The 25023-nt window shown below is 36.1% G+C and overlaps 1 protein-coding gene across 8 annotated transcripts in view; it reads right to left on the reverse strand.

The window, feature by feature from the left end:
• The window catches only part of KIAA1328, a gene marked incomplete at its 5' end in the record, with an annotated part of 323665 nt that overhangs the window by 266073 nt on the left and 32569 nt on the right, over window positions 1-25023 (reverse strand). For 7 of the 8 annotated variants that reach the window (XM_082699512.1, XM_082699511.1, XM_082699513.1 and 4 more), the window contains one exon: window positions 9996-10111. The exons of the other annotated variant lie outside the window; for it this stretch is intronic. In XM_082699512.1, the coding sequence (XP_082555638.1) occupies window positions 9996-10111 (116 nt within the window). The remainder of the gene's footprint in view (window positions 1-9995; window positions 10112-25023) is intronic. 8 annotated transcript variants of the gene reach the window in all.

A 25023-nucleotide genomic window follows, 5' to 3' on the forward strand; every position in this document is an offset into this window, starting at 1 on the left:
TGTAACCATTATTTTTTGAGTACATACTGAGTACTAGGCACTACACTAGATCCTCTGTGTATAACAGTGCACAAGACAGAAAAGATGTCCCAGGAGGGAAACAGACAATAAATAAGTAGATAATAGACTGCCAAGTCCTATGAATAATCAACACCCATTTACAACTTAAAAAAGAAAAAAAAAAACCAACCTCTTAGCAAACTAGAAAGAAAACAAAAATTCCTCAGTGTGATAAAAGGCACCTATTAAAAACCTATAGCTAATATTAATCTTAATGATGAAATACATAGTTCCCCCTAAGATAAAAAACAAGGCAAGGATGTTCTCAGTCATCGCTTCTACTCAATACATAACTGGAGGTACCGCAATAAAGCAAGAAAAAGAAATAAAAGGCGTAAAGATGAGAAATAACTAAAAATGTTTTTATTTACAGATGCCATAATTGATTATAAAATCCTAAGGAACCTGTAAAACTGTTAAAATTAACAACTGACAATTTAGCAAGGTCAAAAGATAGAACCAATACACAAAAATCAATTATATTTCTAAATTCAACAATTACAAATTGAAATTAAAACTAAATTGAACCAACTTTTCAAAATTAGCAGACTCCCTTCTGCTGACTAAAATGAGCATGAGTGCTGACGCTTGGAATGCCAAGTTAAAAAAGTGTGGCTCCCTAAAACCTATGGAGTCAGTGTACCTGCCTGAAACTGCCAAAACTGAGATGTTCTTTTACATGGAAAGTAAGTATATATCTTGTTTTGATTACTGTTACTTTGGCATTTCTTGTTATACACTAAAAAAGTTTAATCCTAACACAGATTCATAAAATAACTTTAAGTATGCTCCCACCACTCTCAGCCTTTTCAGCTTTTGTTTCTGCGTTATTTTCCTTGAGATCTCTTCTCTGCCGTGGAGATTCCTTAGCAATTCCTGACTGATCTCTCTTGGCAATTAGCTTTCTTAAAAATGCTTTAAAATTTTTAAAGAATGTTCCCTCATCTACACAAAAACACTTTGCCTCAAAAAATATATATAGTCTCTTTTAGAAGTAGAAATCTAGTTATTCTCTGGGCAACAGAACTCTACATGTGGACTGTAAAAGGAAAAAAAATCTTCAAATATAGCATCTGAAATAAAATATTTGCAAGATTTATCAACTATGGCTTTATGTCTATTTTGTATGTTGTAAACTTTTTCAGGGCAAGGAAATATTTTTGTAAATCTTAAATTTTTATAGAACATTTACAGTTTTGAAAAATCTGCGTATTTTAGCTCATTTGATCACCTTATGTGGTGATATTATTAACATGTTGAAATTAAGACTCGCCGAGGTTTATCCAAGGTCAGACACCTAGTTTAATGCAAAATTAAGTCAAGATTTCAAGTTTTATGATTCCGGTGCTAGAGTGTTCTTGATATACACACTGAGATAAGTCCATATTTGAGACTTCTGGTCTCTGATTAACTGAAAGTTTACAAAAAGGACTTTTCATATAATTTTTAAGGATCAAAAAACTGCCTTAGCAGCATAAAGCACTTCTCTGCTGTTTCAAATAACTACATAATACTGTAAGAAGATATAAATGCTATGACACTGCTCAATGATTACACTTACCTTCAAACTAAAACTTCCTCTCATTTCCTTAGCCTCTAGACTGCTTAACTCATCCTTGTGCTTTTAACACTGATGCCTTGGGGGTATCATCTTGATACCTCTTGAGACAGAGGGCATCTGGCAACTTTTTCCTGCATTAGACTAGCAACTATTTTGTCACCATAGCATATAGCCTCTCTTCTCTATTGTCAAACTGTCTAGTGCAAATTTCTCACTAAGGCAATTAGTATTCCTAACCTTCTTTTCTGTTGGTTTCATCTCGTATTTACTCTTTTTGCATCATGCCGTTTCTCCTGTGTTTATCAGTTTTTGTGCGGAAAAAAGCCTCCTAAGTATGGCCCCAAAATAAAAACACACACTAGTTGAAACAACTAATTGAAAACTGACCAACAAGAACACAACAAATATTATCTTTAGATATTTGGATTTTCCAGGCTATGTTTATTTAGAAATTCAAGGACTGCTTAAGATGGTATTGACACAAAGGTCTTTCTCCAGGATTTAAGAAAGCAGCTCAATAGATTGGGATTTCTGTATTAATAAAAGGCATCAATCCTTACCATCTATCAATAGGGGAAACTATTTCAGATATTCAGTTAACTTCTGATCATTATATAAGTATACAATAATTACTATTTCTGAAAATGTAGAGCTTGGAGATGCAGAATCTTGGGTATAACTATGAAAATAAAAAAGTTCCTTTTTTATTTTATGTTATTGTATAAGTTTCTAACTGAAGTGAGGATATTACCACCTGAACCATTTAGACATTCACAAATGTTTAAATGACTAGGCCATACTAAAGTTAAGAACACTAAGACAAATTTGCTACTGCATAAAAATAAAGTCATCAACAACATTCTTCAAATCTAAGGCAATTACAAGCTGTGGTATGGATTTAGCTGAAGAGATTATGTCAGAATAGCCCTTTAAAGATCAGTCATGTAAAAGACTAAACAAAATAATGAACTCTCCTGAACGATAATTATTATGAGACTGACTTACTAAAGGTCTAGTTCTTCATGCAAGAACTACTGAAACTTTCCAAAGTAATTTTAAAATATTAAAATGATGTTTTACACGGATGTTAAGCAGATTTAGTACTGTTTGGTCAGTGCAGAACTATCACTGAAAAAAAACTTTTTTAATTAAAAAGTTGTACAAAATAAAAAAAAAATTTTTAAATCCCAGTGTTACTCACTATAAAGCAACACTCTGGGGGTGCTAAGCCTCCACATCTGGAGCCTTCAACAAGCCAAAGAAATAAAAACACTATCAAGATCAAACTGGGGAAGTAAAACTGTTTGTTTTAATAGAAAATGGGTACAAACCACAGATATTAAAAGGAACTCAGACATTAAGAAGGTGGAGAAATCCCTAAAAGCAAATCTCATAAAATAATACAAAATCATATTTTAAAAATAATTATTCAATGTGCATTAATGCCCAAACAGGAGAATTAAAAATAAAGGAAAATGATTAGAATTAATATCTGAAAAAACAATAATGTTTAGAAACACTATCCTTGTATAGGTACACTGCAATGCCTTTTCACCTTACACTTAGAATAAAGAATAAAAATACCAAAGAACTAAGTACATGTTAAATACTGTCTACTTCTGCTCGGGCTGCCATGACAAAATACCACAGACTAAGGGGTTTAAACAACAGAACTTCATTTTCTCACAGTTCTAGAGCCTGGCAAGTCCAACAACAAGGTCCTGCAGGGTTTGGTTTCCAGTGAGAGCTCTCTTCCTGGCCACCTCGATGTGTCCTCCTAAGGTGCAAGGCTGGGAGCGGGGAGGCAAAGAAGGATAGAGAGAGAGAGATCTCACCTCCTCTTCTTACAAGGCCACAGTCCTACTGGATTAGGGCCTGACCCTTATGACCTCATTTAACCTTAAGTACCTCCTAAAGAACTCTCTCCAGACACAGTCACATTGAGGGGACTTTAAACATAGGAATGTTGGAGGGACCCAATTCAGTCCACCGCAAATACTAAAATAACAAATGCATACATAAACAAATGAATGAATCTTGCTAAACCCAGAGTAGAGGGCAAAGAGACTGAAAAGCACAACTGCATATCCCAATACTCCAAAGCATGTAAATTTAGCAGTTGGGTAAGTTTATCAGTATTTAAGATTTGTTTGATTTTCACAGAAGAAATGAAAATCAGAAAAGTTACTGTAAGAGAGAAAGCAAATTTTAATCATTGGCTGGCACATTTGTTTGGACATATAAATATGTTCAAAACTCTCTTCCAGCCTTAAAACAAAATAAAAAACATTCCTTCAAATATTGATCCCTCTTTGGCTAGACAGCATCTCCTTTTCTTCACAGCTTTTACTTTCTCACTCATATTCAGACTTGAGTCTTAGACTCAAAGCCATTGCAAACTGGTTTATTCCCCTAAAATACCAGTGAAATGCTCCTACATTCAATGACTTGTATAAAGCCACAATGGCATAGAGTAGCTGATCCAAAACTCTGATATAAGCTTACTTATTAAAAATCCAATACTGTTGCAAAAACACCACAGTTGCTTAAAGAACCATTAGAAACACAAGTTAGGGCAGTTAATATAGGTATAAATTCTTGAAGAATTCTAAAAGCCAAGTACTATAAAAAAAAAGAATTATCAGAGAACATGTCTTAAAGAGGTACTAAAGAAGAAAATTAGAAAATTAATAAAAGGAGCAATGACAAAGAAATAGAAATAAACTGTAATAAGCAGGAAAAACAAATGAATCTTTTGTACCTTATATGTAGGGACCACACCAGGGAGGCATAAAAATTAAGGTCACATATATTATGTGATATCAGTAACTGAGTGTTTAAACATCAAAATCAAGAATATCCATTTGATACTTTGGGCCATAAGAAGCCACAGAAAGGGATTAAAAAGCCAAGTGATGTAACAAAAATAGTCCTTAAGAAAAATTAACCTGACAGCAGTGATGGAAAGGACTGGGTTAAGGACAGCGGAGAATGAGACAGTGACAAAAGGATACCACAAGTGTTATGGCAGAATGCAGGGACATGCCCAAGGAAACAGCAAAATACAATGGGCTGAGGATTTCAGAGGGAAATGATAAAGGCTCGGTGGCCGAATGAAAAAGCCAAAAAGAAAATCTAAGGAACATTCTACATATGTAGCTTTCTGGATAACTTGGGTTAAGTACCAAAAAAATTTTTTATGAAGCACTATATTAATATAAGCAATTTTCATTAGATTGTGCTTTAACTATAAAGCAAGTTGCAAAAGTAAGGCTTCTCGATATCTGTTAACATTCACTGCTGCAGAGATAATTCAGTATAATGGAAAGCCACTTGGTGTCAAAAGCTTTCATTCTGAAATACAATGGGTTGTTACAGTCACCTCTCCAGACCTGCATCTTTACCTGTAAAATGAGAATAAGAGTATCTGCCTCACTTAAGTGTGTTATTGGGAAGATTAGAAAGTACATGTGAGGGGTGTCTGGCTAGCTCAGTGGGTTGAGCATCTAACTCTCGATTTCGCTCAGGTCATGATCTCAGAGTGGTGATCTTGAGCCCTGCCTTGGACTCTACATGGAACACAGAGTCTCCTTGTCCCTCTCCCTCCCCTTTCCCCACCTCAAACAAATAAAATCTTTAAAGAAAGTGGTAAGGGGCGCCTGGGTGGCTCAGTGGGTTAGGCCGCTGCCTTCGGCTCAGGTCATGATCTCAGCGTCCTGGGATCAAGCCCCGCATCGGGCTCTCTGCTCCACGGGGAGCCTACTTCCCTTTCTCTCTCTCTCTGCCTGCCTCTCTGCCTACTTGTGATTCTGTCTGTCAAATAAATAAATAAAATCTTTAAAAAAAAATAAAGAAAGTAGTAAAATAAAAATAAAAAGTACATGTGAAAGTGCTCTGTAAATAGAAAACTAATATACAAATATAAGATGTCTTACGAAAATAAAAGAAGTACTAGAAGTACTAAGAAGTAACAGGGGATAAAAATTTAATGTTATTTCAAAGCCTCAGAATTATCACTATGAATGTTAGATACTGCACTACACTTATCACATGAAGGCCTTGAGATATATCTAGGTGGGCAGAGTTCTAAACTGCTTGCCTTTTCAGTTCTTTTGTGGTTTTTAACAGTTTTCCTAAGAAGTCCCCTGTCAGCTTAAAATCTCTGTCAGTCCAGTTTCTGGGAGAGGAAAGTCAGACCTGGTTTCCTCTAAGTGAGGACCCAACAGGCGTAAGCAGTAAAGAGAACTTATGTCTCGCACAGAAATTAGAAGATAAAGCATAGAGCAGATCACTTTCCCTCTCCCAGTAGGTCTCAAAACTGCCTAGGTCTTGTATAATCCGATGAAAGCCATCAGAGCCCCAGTGAAGAAAGACAAAGAAATGAGAAGGCATTATTAGTTATCCACATATCATAGAAGAAAACAGAGACTCAGAACTAAGTTCATTAATTTTTCAAGGTTAGACACTAGCTTTTCAAGGTTAGATAGCTTACCAGCACTAAAACAGGATTTTGTCTCTAAAGCCGCTGTACTTCTCTATCACTTCCCTTGTTCTGCCAGTTAAAATAGCAAACATCAGACTTTACTTTCCTTCTGTAAGCTTTGGTATCATCCTGACCTGAGACATATGCTCTGAAAATACAATTAGCTCAAATATTAATCAACTTTTCTAATGACTACATTTTCTGTGTCTTAAACTATTACCTGCTAATATGCTTCAGAACGATTCCAATTGGACATATTTCTAAGTTTCAGATTTATCTCTCCTTTCATACTCATTTAGGTAGGCAAAAATCTACTAGGTTCATCAAACTGCTTGACTTGGTGAATGGCATATTTATTCACAGAGTTAAGTTCTCAAGAAATAAGCTTTGTTCAAAGACTGAAAATTACAAGAATTTTTATGTTTTAGTAATAAATTCTCTATTCATTGTTAAGAACAAATCTTCAAAAGCCTGGTCCAAATGCAAACACATAAAATATCTTTTCTCTTTTTCACCAAGGGACTGGTCTGTGTTCGTATGGTGCCATAAGCCAAGTTATTAGAACTTTTAAAACACAAAACCTTAAATTTAGTATAACACGTCTTTAAAATTCCAAAAATCTGAATTCATACAGTTCCTCACACAGAAACAGATTGCAAAATGACCTAATATTATCTGATTTCATATATATGAAAGAGTCTGAATCATTCATGTATGATAGGTAAATGTATCTGTAGTTAAAATTATATTGTTTTAAATTAAAACCTTGTTTTATGTTTCTAAGTTTTATAGGGTTTTATGTACTGTAAAATCGTCTCTATTAACCTTTGACAGGTTTATGCTAGTAAAGGAGATTTGTACCTGAGCAATCTACTTGGAATAAAAACCATGGGTATCACTGTTTTTAAATCATATCTTCCTCTCTCCCTTCTTCCACAGTTCCACAAATACCACCTATCATTTGGTGATTCCAAAAAACCTTCAATTTTTCAATTTCAATTTTTGATAAAATTGGTCTCACACCAATCTTCATTCACTATGATAATAAATGCTCAAGTCAAATCCTTTCATATCATATGTAAAATACTTCCAACTGTGACATATGTCTAAGTCTTTGAATTTACTGACATGCCTTTTCCTTTCGTTTTTACCATATAAGACAGATCAGGGGTCAGTAAACTTCTGTAGAGCCAGAAGTAAGTACTTTAGGCGGGGCAGGCCAAGGGGTCTTTGTTACACTACTCAGCCAGCAGCCACAATGCAAAAGCAGCAGCAGGTAACACAGGAATGAATGGGCGTGGCTAGATTTAGCATGCACCCTACTGGATTTGGCCCCTGGCAGTAGCTTGCTGATCCCTGAGCTAAGTGATTGTAGAAATGAATAATTGGGCTACTACAATCACCTGGGGTATCTTACTACTTAGACTAATAGAGGAAACCATTCATATCCATGCTGAATTAACACTTCAGCACTAAATCCATGACTCTTAACCAGAGTGCTAAAATAGCTACACATCTTGGTTAAGCACACTACCAAATAAATAAGGCCTTAATTTTGGACAGGCTTTCAAACTTGTCTACTATCTCCGTTTCTCACCTTATTTCCCCACTTTACACCAATTCCAGTGGACATAATACTAATTCTTTTCTTGGTCTCAGGAAGGCCAAGGCATCATCACCTCCTCTCCCTTTTATACAAAGAGGCTTCTATTTCCCCTACTTCTGTTACCAGACTGTAAAGAAAAATGCCCACTTTATCAGCCCTTCTTGCAGCTTAGCATGGCCATGTAATAAAGTTCTGGATAATAAATATCTCATGAAAGACTGCTGGAGTTAGAGGGCGGGGTTGGGGGGAGCAGGGTGGGGACTGCCCTGAGGAAAAATTTCACTTTTTTTGTTTTTTTTCAAAAAGGAAACTGAGTCACAACTGCCAGAACTCCTTCCTCCACCTTCTCCCTGCCCTAGGGCCAAGATGATATCTGGAATTACAGCAACCATTCTGCAACCATTAGAACAAGCTAAGAGAACTGTGGAGATCCAGTGCTGAAAACTTAAAGCCACTGAAACAATACCAGAGGCCACTTATCTCCAGAGTTGTTACGTAGGGGGCACCTGGGGGGCTCAGATGGTTGTGTCTGCCTTCGGCTCAGGTCATGATCCCAGCGTCCTGGGATCCAGCCCCGCATTGACGGGGAGCCTGCTTCTCCCTCTCCCTGTATTGCTTCTCCTGCTTGTGTTCTTCCATGCTCTCTGTCAAATAAATAAACAAAATCTTTTTTAAAAGATGCTATAAAATGAGAATTTTTGTTACAAATAAAAATATTCCTAGTCTACCTTTTCTTGGAAGTCCAAGTCACTATTCCTTGTGACAAGTGAAGGACCAAAGTGGCCGAGCAGTTGTGAGTTCTGACTAAACAGCACTACTTTAACCCAGAGAGAGAAAAGTAGCAGGAAGAAAACCACAAAAGCAGGTCTAACCTGAGAGCTGCCAGCCTAGTACAATAAAGTCAATGAAGGCAAAGAAAAGAGAAGATCCAAGATAATTATTCAAATGCTAAAAGTTATAGAAAAGAAATAATTGAGAAAGTACACCTTTAGAATTGTAGGCAAAGAAGCTTTATAAATGTCCTGCTCAGCGAATCGAATCCGAAAATTTTGATTATATTAATTTCCAATTGTGTATTCCCACTTTTTGATAAAACAAAGAAATTCAGAACTCATTTTTTACATTTACATTTTTTTTAAAGATTTTATTTATTTATTTGACAGACAGAGATTACAAGTCGGTGGAGAGGCTGGTAGAGAGAGAGGAGGAAGCAGGCTCCTTGAGGAGCAGAGAGCCCCATGTGGGGCTTGATCCCAGGACACTGGGATCTTGACCTGAGCCAAAGGCAGAGGCCTTAACCCACTGAGCCACCCAGTGCCCCTACATTTACATTTTTTAAATGTTTCTTCCCAAGTGAATTATTTATACCTTTACGTTTCTATTTCCCTGGTGTTCAAAAAGGTAGAGTTATTGTTGATGTATAATAATTTTAACACTTGAAGAGCTTTTGAAATAATTATTAGGGATGAAGTTAATAATGATATTGCCAATATGGGCACTGGTTCCTTCAAGTATTCATATACTAGTTTCGCTGGCCAATCTATGACCCTAACTTTAAGGATAGCCACTTCTCTTTTATATCAATACCACTGCAAAAACATCCAAAGATAAGTAGCCCAGCCAAAAGAAACTTCAGAAATATGCTTATTTTAACTTGCATATACCTTAAAATATAATTCTTAAGTTAAAATACCAGTTTTTATTTTGCTTTCTTACAAAAAGTGCAATATATATTACATACACAAACACACTCACACATACATCTCTCTCTCTAGTTCTAAACTCAGTAATCTCCTCCTCCATGAGAATTTTAGTATATTATGCTGCAATGTAAACACTTACCAATTATGACATCTACAAATTACAATGCACTTTTTTTTTAATTTTTATGATTTCAGAGTAGAATTCCTTAGGGCTGTCAAAGCTTTAGCTAGAAAGAATGCCAAATACAAAGAGGTTTCAGGCTCAGTTAGAGTAGTGGAACAGAATTCAGTAAAGTTCCAACACTACATTTTAATGCCCAAATTTCTTATTGTCTTTTTTAGTTGACAAATATGTGCTCTGCAGCATAACAGCAGCGGCAGAACAGCTGGGTGGCCCTATCAAGCACAAAGGAAGCAACAGCACATGCTGTTAAGTGTCGTTTTGATTGCCTAAAAATGGCAGCCCATGCAGATTTATTCCCTGTTATAAATTAGAACAATTATTTCTCTGGAGCTTACATTTTCTTCATGAAAGAGTCAAACTTCCTGCACATTAAAAAAGAGGACTTTCAAAAAGGATATCTTCCCTTTCTTTGATGATCAGATCATTCTGTTCTTCCAACTGCCTGATCTTCTTCTCAAATGATTCCTGCTCGGCTCGGAATCGTTCTTCTGTCACTTCCTTTTCCTCACTTACTCTGAAATACAAAAATGAAAAGAAAATGCCTATAAGAATAAGAAAATATGTGCCTACAGCTGTCGTCTACCAAAACCAGATTTCTTCCAGAGGTGTGCTGTTTTCTTCAGGGATAATCTATATTTGGCTTTTTAAAAAAAATTAACCTCTCATAAGGCAATCTTGCATACCTTTGTGATAAAATATGAACAGGATTTTTATATCAAAAATGTTCCCAAATCATCAGATGTATCTTAAATATGGAAAGTCCAACACAGAATGTAAGTTTCCAATTGTAATCCAGGACAGAAAAATATCTCTTTTAAAACTCAGTTTTATTTCTCTTCAAAACAGGCACAATTAATTTATTTTGATTTGAATCTTTTAAATATTTTTATTTAAATCCTGTCAATGATATAAATAATCTATATATCTCTTAAATATTTCATTATATATACATAGGTAATTAATTTTATTCTTTTCCTTGGTACTGATATCCTGCATTCCTCAGTAGCATATAAGTAACCAGACTAGAATAAAAAGATGGCATTAACATAAAAGAAACTACAACTATTCTTAGTCCAAAAAGAATTGCAAGTGTTAAAAAACCCTGGCCAAAAAAATCTGTATCTTTAATGTTTAACTCTGAGAAGTATTCCAATTCAATATTATCAAAAAGAGGTGACTTCTGACAAGAGCACAGGGGGAATATTTAAAAACCCCAATTAAACAAGAACAACATTAAAACTTATCTTAAAATGGCAACTCTATTTCTCATGTTACTCTTAGAGATGTTTGCTCTGAATTTTTCTGTGACTCCTGCTTATGCCTCCAAAGAGAGTACATTTATCTTACAAGATCACACAGCAATATGTGTAAAGGAAATCCACAGGGACTCCTTTGAGCTCCAGAATTTACTTCCTTCCAGAACCCTGCTCTACTACAGCAATTTTTTTTTTTTTTAAAGATTTTATCTATCCATCTGACACAGAGAAATCACAAGTAGATGGAGAGGCAGGCAGAGAGGGGGGGGGGAAGCAGGCTCCCAGCCGAGCAGGGAGCCGGATGCAGGGCTTGATCCCTGGACCCTGAGATCGTGACCCGAGCCGAAGGCAGCGGCCCAACCCACTGAGGCACCCAGGCACCCCTACTACAGCAATTTCTGAATAACACGAACTCCACAGCCTTTCCTTTGTTGCTAGCTTTCTGGTGGAGATACTTGAAATCAATGAGGTAACAGAATGAAAATTGGATTTTTGAATGTTTGAGCTGATTACATCTTGTCTTTGAAATAATTTACATGGGAGAGCATGGCACACAATAGTGTTCAAAAAAGAGGTTTATGTTTTCTTGCTCATCATCACATTAAAATCATTTCCCTCAACCCCTATTATTTATGTCTAGCATATTATTAGGCCCATGAATGGGACTCAGGCCCTTCCTTCTAAGAGGGTAACCTGAAACAGAAAACAAATACAAGGAATCCAGACAGTTAAACAAATAGACACATGAGGACAATTTATCCCCTGGTCTCAGGTTCTCTTGCCTCCATTGTTGCCATCCCTTTCCAAGGTCTTCCCCTTTACTGCTATTACTCTCAAGCACACTTGCCTTACCTTTCGAAATAATTCCTGCTGCCTCTCAGTCTTTCTAGAATTGTCAAACACTGGAACCGTGAATTATTTTCTACCATCTAAATCTTCAATCTGTCAGCCTTCTGAAACACTTCTGAAACATCTTTGCCAAGATACTGTCCAAATCAAGTAAACCCCCAAAGTGCAAAGTGGAAAACGATGTACACATGGGGACATGAGAAAAACTGTGCTTACTTCTCTAAGCATCATTACTCTCACTCGTGAAGAATAAAGCTAGACTAGATAATTTTTAAAATTCTCTCCAGCTAAATTCACTGCTATAAATATCCTAATACTGTACATACATCCTTTATAAATATGGAGCCACCAGGTGTCCCAGTGATGCTATAAATTGTAAAGAGAAAAAAAGCATATCAGGGTGAGAAAATATGTAGCAAAATCTCTCTCTGTTTAGACTGATAAAATCTTCAAGATATGACTAGAGAGTAAAATTCCTAAGTAGACAAGAAAAGATTTATTTTTATTTAATTATTAAAAAATATTTACTGAAGGGGTGCCTAGGTGGCTCAGTTAGTTAAGCATCTGCCTTCAGCTCAGGTCATGATCCCAGAGTCCTGGGATCTAGGCCCTGTCCGGCTCTGCTCAGTGGGGAGTCTGTGTCTCCTTTTCCCTCTGCCTCTGCCCGTAACCCTGCTGGTGTTAGCTGGTATTCGCATACACACTCCTTCAAATAAATGAAATCTGTTAAAAAAATATTTACTGAATGACTACTATAAAAAAGTAACAAAGTAACTTTAGTCAGTTACAGGGTATCCAAAAGGAACATAAAAATGGCTCCCCATCATTTCAAGACTATTCATAAAGGCCCCTATAAATATAAGGAATAGACCAAAGATCAGTTTGGTCAACAAGCATTGCTCCAGGGTCAGAAAAACAGTAAAAAAAAAGAAAATAAAAGAAAAGAAAAAAGTAGAATGCCAAATTTACCTTAACATTAAACTAAACACAGAGATTAACTCTAGAGCCTGCCAAGTCAAAACACATAGGTATTCATCAATATTCACTTACTCCCTTTGTTGGGCCTAAGGAAATTCCCGAAAACTCTAAAGATCACTGAGGGCAGAAATGCTTATAGATATAATCTCAAAATGCCAGAGTCTACAATGAGCTTGTCCCAAAACTTAAGCTACTCTATCTAGAAAAATCACTCTTCTAAATTTAATTTCTGGAGTATGTTTGAAAAATTTGTTGCTGCACTGTTTATACAGGGCTCCTTTGTTTTAATCTCTTCTGTTATGCTGCTATGATTAGACTACTCTTTAGCAATTATTATACTCTGGAAGGCTATAAACTTAAGCACAAAGGGTAACACTTCTTCTGCAGACCTATCTAAAGATATGTACGGCTTCTTTGTGGCCTATTAGCCTACTTAATACAAGCACATATATTAATACAACCTTTAAACGCAGAGGACTTGCCAATAAAATAGCCTCCAGATTTGATATCTACTCTGAAATCTGTCTTTTAAAATTTATGTTCAATAATATTTCCCTGGAGGTATATGTACAAGAAAATATCTGGTATCATGATCTACATTTTTCATCAAAGCATTCTCAGACCACAAAGTAATATAAGAAGACTTAATCTTCCATCTCATGTGGAGAACAGAAATTAGTTAATTAAGAAAATGAGAATCTAGGGGCACCTGGGTGGCTCAGCGGGTTAAGCCGCTGCCTTCGGCTCAGGTCATGAACTCGGAGTCCTGGGATCGAGCCCCATATCCGGCTCTCTGCTTGGCAGGGAGCCTGCTTCCTCCTCTCTCTCTGCCTGCCTCTCTGTCTGCTTGTGATCTCTCTCAAATAAATAAATAAAATCTTTAAAAAAAAAAAAAAAGAAAAAGAAAATGAGAATCTAAATACAGGGAAGGGAAATATTTGACCAATAGGATTAAAAAGTTAAAAAGGACACACTTTGTAATATAACTTGAAGTTCAGAATTGTGATGCTCCCACTTTGTTTTTCAAGAGTGCTTTGGCTATTCAAGGTCTTTTGTGGTTCCATACAAATTTTAGGATTGTTTGTTCTAGCTCTGTGAAAAATGCTGGTGGTATTTTGATAGGTATTGAATTAAATGTAGATTGCTTTGGGTAGTATAGACATTTTAACAATATTTGCTCTTCTAGTCTATGAGTATGGAACATTTTTCCATTTCTTTGTGTCATCCTCAATTTCCTTCCTAGTGTTCTATGGTTTTCAGATTGTAGATCTTTTACCTCTTTGGTTAGGTTTATTCCTAGGCATCTTTGGTTTTTGGTGCAATTGTAAATGATACTGATTCCTTGGTTTTTCTTTCTGCTTCTTCATTTTTAGTGTACAGAAATGCAACCAATTTCTGTACATTGATTTGGTATCCTGCAACTTCGCTGAATTTGTGTATCAGTTCTAGCAAATTTTTGGTGGAGTCTTTTGGGTTTTCTACATAGAGTATCATGTCATCTGCAAATAGTGACAATTTTACTTCTTTCTTGCCAATTTGGATGCCTTTCATTTCTTTTTGTTGTCTGATTGCTGAAGCTATAGTCATCAAGACAGTATGGTACTGGCACAAAAACAGATAAATAGATCAATGGAACAGAACAGAACCCAGAAATGGACCCACAATTATATGGTTAACTAATCTTCAACAAAGAATATCTAATGGAAAAAAGACGGTCTCTTCAACAAATGGTGTTGGAAAAACTGGACAGAATGAAACTGGACCACTTTCTAACACCATACACAAAAATAAATTAAAATGGTTGAAAGCGGGACACCTGGGTGGCTCAGTTGGTTAAGCAGCTGCCTTCGGCTCAGGTCATGATCCCAGGGTCCTGGGATGGAGTCCCATATCAGGCTCCTTGCTCGGCAGGGAGCCTGCTTCTCCCTCTGCCTCTGCCTGCCACTCTGTCTGCCTGTGCTTGCTCTCTCGCTCTCTCTCTCTCTGACAAATAAATAAATGAAATATAAAAAAAAAAAGGTTAAAAGACCTAAATGTAAGATAGGAAACCAACAAAATCCTAGAGGAGAATATAGGCAGCAACCTCTCTGATCTTGGCCACACCAGGTTCTTACTAGACGCATCCCCAGAGGCAAAGGAAACAAAAGCAGAAATGAACTACTGGGACTTCATCAAGACAAAAGGTTTTTCCACAGCAAAGGAAAAAATTAAAAAAAACTTAAAAGGCAGTCCATGGAATGGGAGAAGATATTTGCAAATGACATATCTGATAAAGGGTTAGTATTCAAAATCTATAAAGAACTTACCAAATTCAACACCCCAAAACAAATAATCTGGTTAACAAATGGGCAAAAGACATGAATAGACATTTTTCCAAAGAAGACATCCAGATGGCCAACAGACACATAAAAAGATGCTCAAAATCACTCATCATCAGGTAAATAAGTCAACACCACGACAAGATACCACCTTGTACCTGTTAGAATGGCTAAAATTAACAAAGATGTTGCCGAGGATGCAGAGAATGGGTAACCCTCTTACACTATTGGTCAGAATGCAAACTGGTGTGGTGATTCTGGAAAATAGTATGGAGGTTCCTCAGAAAGTGAAGAATAGAACTACAACTACAACCCAGCAATTGTACTACTAGGTATTTACCCAAAGGATACAAAAATACTGATTTAAAGGGGCACACGCATCCCAATGTTTATAACAGCATTATTAACAATAGTCAAACTATGGAAAGAGCCCAAAATGTTCACAGACTGATGAATGGATAAAGAAGATGTGGTATGGGGCTCCTGAGTAGCTCAGTTGGCTAACCAACTGACTTAGACTCAGGTCGTGATCCCGGAGTCCCAGGATTGAGTCCTGCATCGGGTTCCCTGCTTGGCAGAGAGTCTGCTTCTCCCTCTGACCCTCCCCCTTCCTATGCTCTCTCTTTCTCTCATTCTCTCTCTCTCAAATAATTAAATAAAATCTTAAAAAAAAAAAAAAGATGTGGTGTATATATACAATGGAATATTACCCAGCCATCAAAAGGAGTTAAATCTTGCCATTTGTTAGAGTGTATTATGCTAAGCAAAATAAGTCAGTCGGAGAAAAACAATACCATATGATTTCATTCATATGTGGAATTTAAGAAACAAAACAGATGAACATATGGGAGGGGGAATAAAGGAGAGAGGGAAGCAAACCATAAGATACTCAACTAGAGAACAAACTGATGGTTGATGGAGGGGAAATGGGTGGGAGATGGGCTAAATGGGCAATAGGTATTAAGAAGGGCACTTGTGAGGAGCACTGGGTGTTATATGTAAGTGATGAATCACTGAATTCCACTCGTAAAACCAATATTACACTACATGTTAACTAACTAGAATCTAAATAAAAGCTTGAAAAAAATGCATCTACTTAAAACTGGTCTGTTGGTGCACCTGGATGGTTCAGTGGGTTAAGCCTCTGCCTTTGGCTCAGGTCACAATCTCAGGGTCCTGGGATTGAGCCCCACATCAGACTCCCTGCCCAGCAGGGAGCCTGCTTCCCCTTTTCTCTCTGCCTAGTTACTTGTGATCTCTCTGTCAAATAAATGAATAAAATCTTAAAAAAAAATCTGGACTGTTAAAACAGTTTCCTTCAAAAATTTCTACAAAATGTACTCTTATCTATCAAGAGAGAATTTATATCCTTAGAGTTGGATGGTCAGGCTGAATATTGTGCCAAAAGTACTGAATTTCTTTGAAGTCTTATTTTTTTGCTTAAACATCTCTGCACATTTTGCATTTTTCTACATAAAACAATCTTTCCTGTTTTAATATAAAATATTTTCCCACACTCACCTACTCTTAATTTTCTAGTAAAAGTAGCATTCTAGAAAAAGATTTATTTTATGGCTTTGCATAACCCTGATGTTCTTCCAGATACTCCAGGAATGGGTACTTTTACAGTAATGTGAAAGACAAGGTCAAGGCAGCAAGCCTCTATTCTAAAGAGAACTGCACCTCACTCTATGGTCAACCAGACAAAGTTCTTGCCCTATTTAATGTCTTGTGTTTGGAAGCTGGATATGCTGGTTCCATTTTATAAATTCTGAACATCAATTTAGTAATAGGTAAGATTTAGAGAAGGAAACATTTCATAGGAGTTTGGCAAAAAGATAGAAACATACTGTTTTCAAGCAATAGTAAATAAATGGTGAAAAATAAAAGAGCTATTATCATTAAAAAACATTTTGGTGCAATCACCTTAATGCCCTCTTTACAAATTGTAACATTTGGCTATTACTTTAAAAACATCATCTAAAGGAATGCAGGTGCTTTAATAAATCAGAGACATAACAATCTACGTCAAAAGGGCTCTAAGAACTACAGAGTAGTATCAAATGAACATAGATCCAAAAAACCTCAAAAAAAAACATGTTCTGTTATCCAGAAACATAACAAAAGGATTCTAAATCATGACCAATTAGGATTTATCCCAGGAATGAAAAGTTGGTTTAACATTCAAAAATCAATTAATGTAATACACCGTATCAGAAAAACAAAGAACAAAACCACATGATCATATAAGTAGATTTGGAAAAGTGAAAAAATCCAACAATGATTAATGATTAAAAAAAGGAAAAAACCTCAAAAACATAGAAAGACAAGGGAACTTCCTCAATCTAAAATAGGCTATTTAGGAAATACCCACATCTAATATAGCATATCTAATGGTTTTCCCCTTTGATCACTAATAAGATAAGAATGCCTGCTCTTGCCATTTCAGTTCATATTGTACTGGAGACTACAACCAGCGCAATCAAGCAGGAGAAAAGAAATAAAAAACACCTGGATTCTAAAAGAAGTTAAACCATCTCTACTGCACATGACATACTTTTGTATACAGAAAATCTAAGAAATCCACTAAAAACTATGAAAACTAATGAAGGAGTTCAGTGGGGTTATGGGATACAAGATCAGTGTATAAAAGTCAATTGTGTATTTATATGCTAGCACTAAGTAGCCCCAAGAGGAAATCAAGGAAACAATTCTATTTATATTTGCATCAAGAAAAATAAATTACAAAGGAGTAAATTCAACAGGAGAAGCGAGACTTATACACTGAAAGCTTAAAAAATACTGTCAAGAGAAATTAACAACCCAAATAAACGGAAGGCATTCCGTGTTCATGATTGGAAGACTTAACATTGTTAGGACTAACCTTCAGATTTAACTCAATCTCTATCAAAATCTCAGCTGGTTTATTTGCAGAAACTGACAAGCTGACCCAACTCTAAAAGTAATACAAAAATGATAGGGACCCAAAATATCTAAAATATTCTTGAAAAAGGAGAAGAAGATGGAGGACTCACACTTTCCAATTTTAAAACTTAGTACAAAACTATAGTAATCATGACAATGTTGTACTTGCATGAAGACAGACACAGCAAACAATGGAACATAAATAAATATTCACATTTATGGTACACTGATTTTTCAACCAGGGTATCAAGAAAATCAAAGAGAAAGAATAGTCTTTTCAACAAATAGTGCTGGAACAACTTGCTATCCACATACAAAAGATTAAAGTTGGATCCCTACCTCACACCACATAAAAAAAATTGACATTAATTGAATCAAAGACCAAAATGTAAGGGCTAAACTATAAACTCCTGGAAGAAAACAGAAGCATAGATCTTTGTTTTCTTGGATTAGGCAATGGTTTCTTAGGTATGTATAACATGAAAAAACAATCTATAAAAGAAAAATAGATAAATTAGTCTTCATCAAAATGAAAAATTTTTGTGTGTTTATTTTAAAGATTTTATTTATTTATTTGTCAGAGAAAGAGAGAGAGTGTGCAGGCACACAAGCAGGGAGAGGCAGAAATAGGCTCACCATTGAGCAAGATGCAGGACTCAATCCCAGGACCCTGGGATCGTGACCTGAGTCAAAGGTATACACTTAATCCACTGAACCATCTAGGCATCCCCAAAACTTTTGTGTTTCAAATGACCCCACCAAAAAAGCAAAAGCATAAAATTTTTGCAAATAATATATTTCATAAGGGACTTGCATGGAATATATAAGAACTCTAAAAACTCAACACTAAAAAGACAACCTAATTTAAAGCATTAAAATAGATACTTCTTCAAAGAAGATACACAAATAACCAAGAAGCACATGAAAAGTTGTTCAATATCATTAGCCACTAAGCAAATGCAAATCCAAACAATTAGATACCATTTCAAAACCACTAGGAAGGTATAATAAAAAAGACAGATAAAAGAAAATATTGGCAAAGGTATGGAGCAATGGGAACCCTCACAGATTGCAGGTAAGAATGCAAAATGGTGCAGCTACTTTGGAAAACAGTCTGGCAGTTCTTCAAAAAGTTAAACATAGAGTTGACATACAACCCAGCAATTCTGCTCCTAATACACCCAAGAGAAATGAAAATATAAATGAAAATGAAAAACTTGTGGACAAATGTTTACAGCTATATTATTCATAATAGCCAAAAACTGGAACCAATGCAAATGTCTATCAACTGATGAATGGATCAAATGACAAAAGTGTATATTGTTTTTAAAACTAAGAATAAAACATATTTTCCAAGGAAGAAAGCATAAGAGATAGTATGACATATAATGCTTTTAGAGGTGAGTTATTTGATCAATTACATTCATGGTTAAATGCGCACCCCAAAAAAGCTCGCTTTCTCATACTTACTGATTACTTCTTTTAGTTCAAGAACATCCTCATTTCATTTCATAATCTAACTACTAAAATCTGATAAGGACATTATAGAGAACAAAAATTATGATCTAATCTATCTAATAAATATAGCTGAAAAAATCCAAAAAGAAAACAAAAAACAAAAACAATATAGCCAAGGCAAAGCCAAATCCAAAGATATGAAAAGATAATACATCCAAGATGAGTTTATCCCAGGAAAGCAAGACTTATGTAAGAGTTGAAACATGATATAATTTACCATATTAATAGAATAAAGGAGAAATGTTCTATGATCATCTATAAATACAGAAAAGGCATTTGTCAAAATTCAACTGATTCATGATAAAACCTCTACAATCTAGGGACTGAAGGAACTTCCCCAAACTAATAAGGAACACTTAATCTATAAAAACCTAGAGTTATTACAAGGATGGGAAAAAAACTCTTTCTCCTTAACCTTGTATTTAAAACATGAAACAAGGATGTCAGCTATTACTACTCCCATTCAATACTGATTGGAGTTCCTAGTCAGTCAAATAATATAAGAAATCAAAGTAAAATGCATCCAGAAAGAAAGAAGTAGAATTTTACATGCAGATATGATCGTGAATGTAGCAAACAGAAGGAAACTACAGAAAATATATTAAATAAGGTAAATTTAAGAATATCACAGTGTTATTGTGGTACCCAGCCTCTATAAAATGGGTCCCAGTGATCCGTCTCCTCATATTCCTGTCCTTGTTTAATCCCTTCTCCTTGAATGGACCTAGTGACTCTCAAAATTGACTGGATGTCACTTCTAAGCGACTAGGTTACAAATGGTAGTGACTTCTGTCTGGATTATTCTTGCTCACTCTGATGGGAGCCAGTTGCCAAGTTATAAGCTGCCATATGGAGGCACTTGAAACAAGGAATGGAGGGAGGCAGCCAACAGCCAGCAAAGAACTGAAAAAAACAGTCTTAGAAAGTCATCACTGGAAATTGAAGAAAGCGGAAGCACTGTATGTGGTAGCAGAAAGTTTACCCATATCATACCATCTTTAGTAATGTGGGAAGTAAGAAATGTGCCTAATGAGGTGGATAACCAATGAATCTAAGGAGATTTTCAAGTAAAGTGTTGAAGGTGCTGCCTGGTTTCTTCCAGGGGCTTACTGTGAATTGGAAGAAAAGATAAATTCAAGGCAAGACTATTAAACCAAAATGAGTCAGACTTTCATACTTCCAAAGATTCTCAGCCTCTCCACATAGCAAACATGCTAAAAGTAAGAAAAGTCTTCAGAATAAATTTCAAATCCAGGACACTAGGAGGAAAAACAAGCTCTAGAGATAAAGCCAAGACTTAACTTCTTAAGACCTTAGAAAGATCAAAGTTGATGCCACAGTATAGTCATACAAAAGGCACTGTGAAGAGTTGAATGGTGGGCCTCACCAATCCTCTCAGTTAAACAGTAAGGCCTCTGGTTTAAAAAAAAAAAAAAAAAAAAAAAGTGGGGCCTCTAGTATTTTTTTATTTTATTTTATTTTATTTTTATTTATTCGACAGAGAGAGATCACAAGTAGGCAGAGAGGCAGGCAGAGAGAGAGGGGGGAGGAAGCAGGCTCCCTGCTGAGCAGAGAGCCTGATGTGGGGCTGGATCCCAGAACCCTGGGATTATGACCTGAGCCAAAGGCAGAGGCTTTAACCCACTGAGCCACCCAGGCGCCCCATAGTATTTTAAATGGCTATAATTCTGTGATGTTAGATAGCCATAGATAATACATATTTAACATATTAGTTATTCTAAATTCCTCATTAGACAATTTCAACTGTATGTGCTTCCATTGCTTTGTCTCTTTTGCACATTTTCCCGTCTTTTCAAATGCTCATAATTTTAGTGATATCAGGATATCCTGAGTAAGATATTAGAATCTGAGACAAATAATTTCTATGCTTGGTAATGGGCAGACCATTCCTTTGGTTAGGTTTTTAGTGCAGGAATTGTATTTATCTAATCAGAAGTTAGGCAGGTTTGGTGTTTGCTGTTGCTATGGTTATCCTTAATGCACCAAAGGCTTCAAATTCCTCTAAAGCATAACTTCTCTTCATGTGGGACCATATACTTTCTTCAAAGCCTGCTGTACCCTCAGGTCTCTGTCTCCCAACCTAGAGGGTTTGTCTCTTGTGAGTTTCTCACCAGTATTCGGCTGTTAATTCTATTAGACGCTGGTTAGTTTGGTGGTGGGGAGTTTGGGTTAGGGTGTTGTTCTCCACTATTCTAAGTAGACCTATGCTAATCAGAATCCCTATGCCTGGGTTTCAAAGTGCCCCTCTCTCTCTTACTGCAGTTCTGGAACTGCAGTTTCTGGGATGTAATCCTGCATTCCTGTGAGGTTATTTTCAGCCCCCTCCCCTCCCAGCTTCAATGTTTTCACCAGTGCCTTAAGGGCCCCTCGTTCCTGAACTTATGATTTTTGTTACATAGGAGAGATACAGAAGAGGTCTCCAGGACATATTTGTGTCCTTTCCATTGCAACCAATGTTCCCTTCCCCAGGCTTACAGCAAGAAAAAATGCTTTATCGGGGCTCTCATCAAGTGGAGCTTATGGAGAAAAAGCTTGCAAGACAGTTTAAGATCTACCCAGCAAGACAGATCAAGGTCCAGAGGGTTCCCCATTCTCTCTTGCCCACAGTTGGCCTCCACCAATTTGTCATCTACTGCAGCTGAAATGTCCCTACCTACTGCCAGTTGTGTCTACCCCAAGCAAGCTAGTGCTCACGCTTCATCTTTCCCTGCAGGCACACGTCTCTCCTGACATTTCAGGTTATGGTTGCTTTGTGAAGTGAGCTCTCTGATTGTTTCAAGAAATGTCCTGAGCTTGCAGTTTGTTTCACCTCCCGCCCTCCCCCCTCCCTTCCCTCCTCCCTCCTCCCCTCCTTCCCTTCCTTCCTTCCTTCTTTCTTTCTTTCTTTCCCTTTTTTCTTTTTAATTATAAGGTTGGGAGCAACATCCTCAGCAGTCACTTAGACTTACCTATAATTATTTAAACATACTTACATATTTAGTTGTTTATGCTCTTATTAAAATAATTCAGGGGTGCCTGAGTGGCTCAGTCAGTTAAATGACTGACTCTTGATTTCAGCAGGGGTCATGGTCTGAGCAATCATTGGATAGAGCCAGCACCAGGCTTTGTGCTCAGCCCAGAGTCTGTCCCTCTCCCTCCGCCTCTGCCCCTCCTCTGGAGCGCAGCCTCTCTCTCAAATAAATAAATAAAATATTAATTAATTAATTAACTTCACAAGGAGGCAATTAAATGGAGGTGGTTTTACTGCCTTAACAGCCTAAGTAGCAAACCACATCTGATACCCATAATGCCTTAAGGTTAAGAAATTAAAGCCCCAAAACAATCCATCATCAACAGCCACCTAGCCATTTCCAAATAAGGCAATGGCCTTTGCTACAGCCCAGGCAAATACCTTCATTGTTTTTCTTCTATCTTTTCTCCCATAAAAGTCTCTCCCCTAGTTCCTGTTGGTGGAGGGCTCCTAAACACTTCCAGTGCTGAGCTGCCTGATTTGAATGGATTTTTTTTGCTCAAAATGAGTCTTAAAAATGTAGTATGTCTCAGTTTATTTTTTAACACTCTTCTTTTCCTAATATGCCCTCCCAATTTTCAAAGCTGGAACAATTTTAACAACAAAATAAATGACAATAGTATTAGGTTATAATCCACAGAACCATAATATTTATTAATGTGAAAAGATAAACTGAGGCATATTACATTATGCCATCCATAAAAGGAAAAATATGCTATAGGAAAATTAACTGCTTACAGGAGGTAGTATCTGGCCAGAACCAAAAAAAAAAAAAAAAAAAAAAGACTGTCAAGTACATGCTAATCAATTAAAAAATATTCTTTGAATTGTACAAGCTCAGAATAGACAATCTGAAAATGAATTCTGGCATACTAAGTGTTCTACAGTTTCAAGATATACTAAAGTTCAAAGAATGCCTTTCTACCTAAATCAAGTTGAAAATTCCTTTGTTTTCTTGAAATTTATTATATAATCCATCATAAATACTATTTATGCAAAAAAAATCCACTAAGGCTTCAAATAGGAAGGCAAAAAGTAAGTCACTGAAAAATTAAAGTCTAACTTCCTTACTGTACTGCAATGCACATTTAATTATAACAAAAAAGTTATGATTAGTTTAAAAAATAAAAGACCAGAATAAATATAAAATAATAATGATCTACTCATTTTACAATGGGAAACTAATGGTGTTACACTTTCTATTTTTCTTCTAAGAAATGGCAAGTAGAAATAGCAAACTGTCCTCTGGGAAAAATCAAAGTATCTGAGCCTAAAAAAGAACCCTGTCCTCAAATGAGTTAGTGCACAAGTATTCACTGGGGAACCATGCATTATTTGACACTGTAGGCATAGGACATGAAATAGTGGGGTTTTTTTAGGCTTCTTGGAACATGGCTCATATACATCAAAAACTGCAACTGTGGCCAAGATTATTTTTAAACTTTTTTTTCCTTTAAAGACTAAGCTACAGTACAGTTTGTACATTAGTTTATGGTACCCCTCCCCATCTTAAAAAGTCTCAGTAAAAAAATGCAAATCCATATATAAAGAACTGTCACCATCTTTCAGCAAAAACTAAAATATTTTGCAAAGCCATTCATTTTTCAAGTCCCCATAAATGACACTCCTTTTCCCATCTATGCAAACAATTCATTAATTTTACTGTAAAAGACTTTTTGAGGTCACTTAATTCAGCAATCTTGAACCAAAAAAATTCTCTCTATCCTAAGACCTTCTAGAAAGATCAATCAATATCCCACTTATCCTTCTGCAAATGTAAATCAATGCTGGACACCTCAGGGAAACCCCTTCATTTACTTATAACACATATATCAAGTCATGTCTTACATTCTCTTCCACAGGCTAAATAATTCATAATACTCCTAATTTATTCTCCATTAGCTTGTAAATTTTGATTTGTATTTGTATTCTATTGTCAATGTACATAACACAAGTGAAAAAGTTTTCCTGGGCATATACAGATTATTAAGGAGGCATCTAAAGTTTATTAAAAACTCACACCAGGTTTGTTTTTGTTTAACTCTATTTATTCTCTTGCCAAATAGCACAATATTGCTTGTGCATGTTCAGGTTAAATTTAACTATGAACCATACATTCTCTATGTAACTGGGCCTAACTGGTAAGTCTTTCTCTGAAATGAATTTCTACTTTATTTTTATCCTCAGGCATATAATAGCCTGTACTTGTAACTATTATGCCAACCCTGAATTTTATTTGTATCTTTCATTAACATTTATTCTTATTTACAAATACCAATAAATCATATAGGCATCTTTTGGATAAATAGATCTTTTCATCATAACACCAAAAAAGATATTGACTAAAAGGACCTCACAACCAGATTCTTTTTTTTTTTTTTTTTTTTTTTTATTTGACAGAGAGAAATCACAAGTAGACAGAGAGGCAGGCAGTGAGAGAGAGAGGGATGCGGGACTCGATCCCAGGACCCTGAGATCATGACCCGAGCCGAAGGCAGCGGCTTAACCCACTGAGCCACCCAGGCGCCCCTCACAACCAGATTCTTAATGG

The sequence above is a fragment of the Mustela nivalis genome, assembly GCF_964662115.1.
Source record: "Mustela nivalis genome assembly, chromosome: 14".
Lineage (NCBI taxonomy): Eukaryota > Metazoa > Chordata > Mammalia > Carnivora > Mustelidae > Mustela > Mustela nivalis.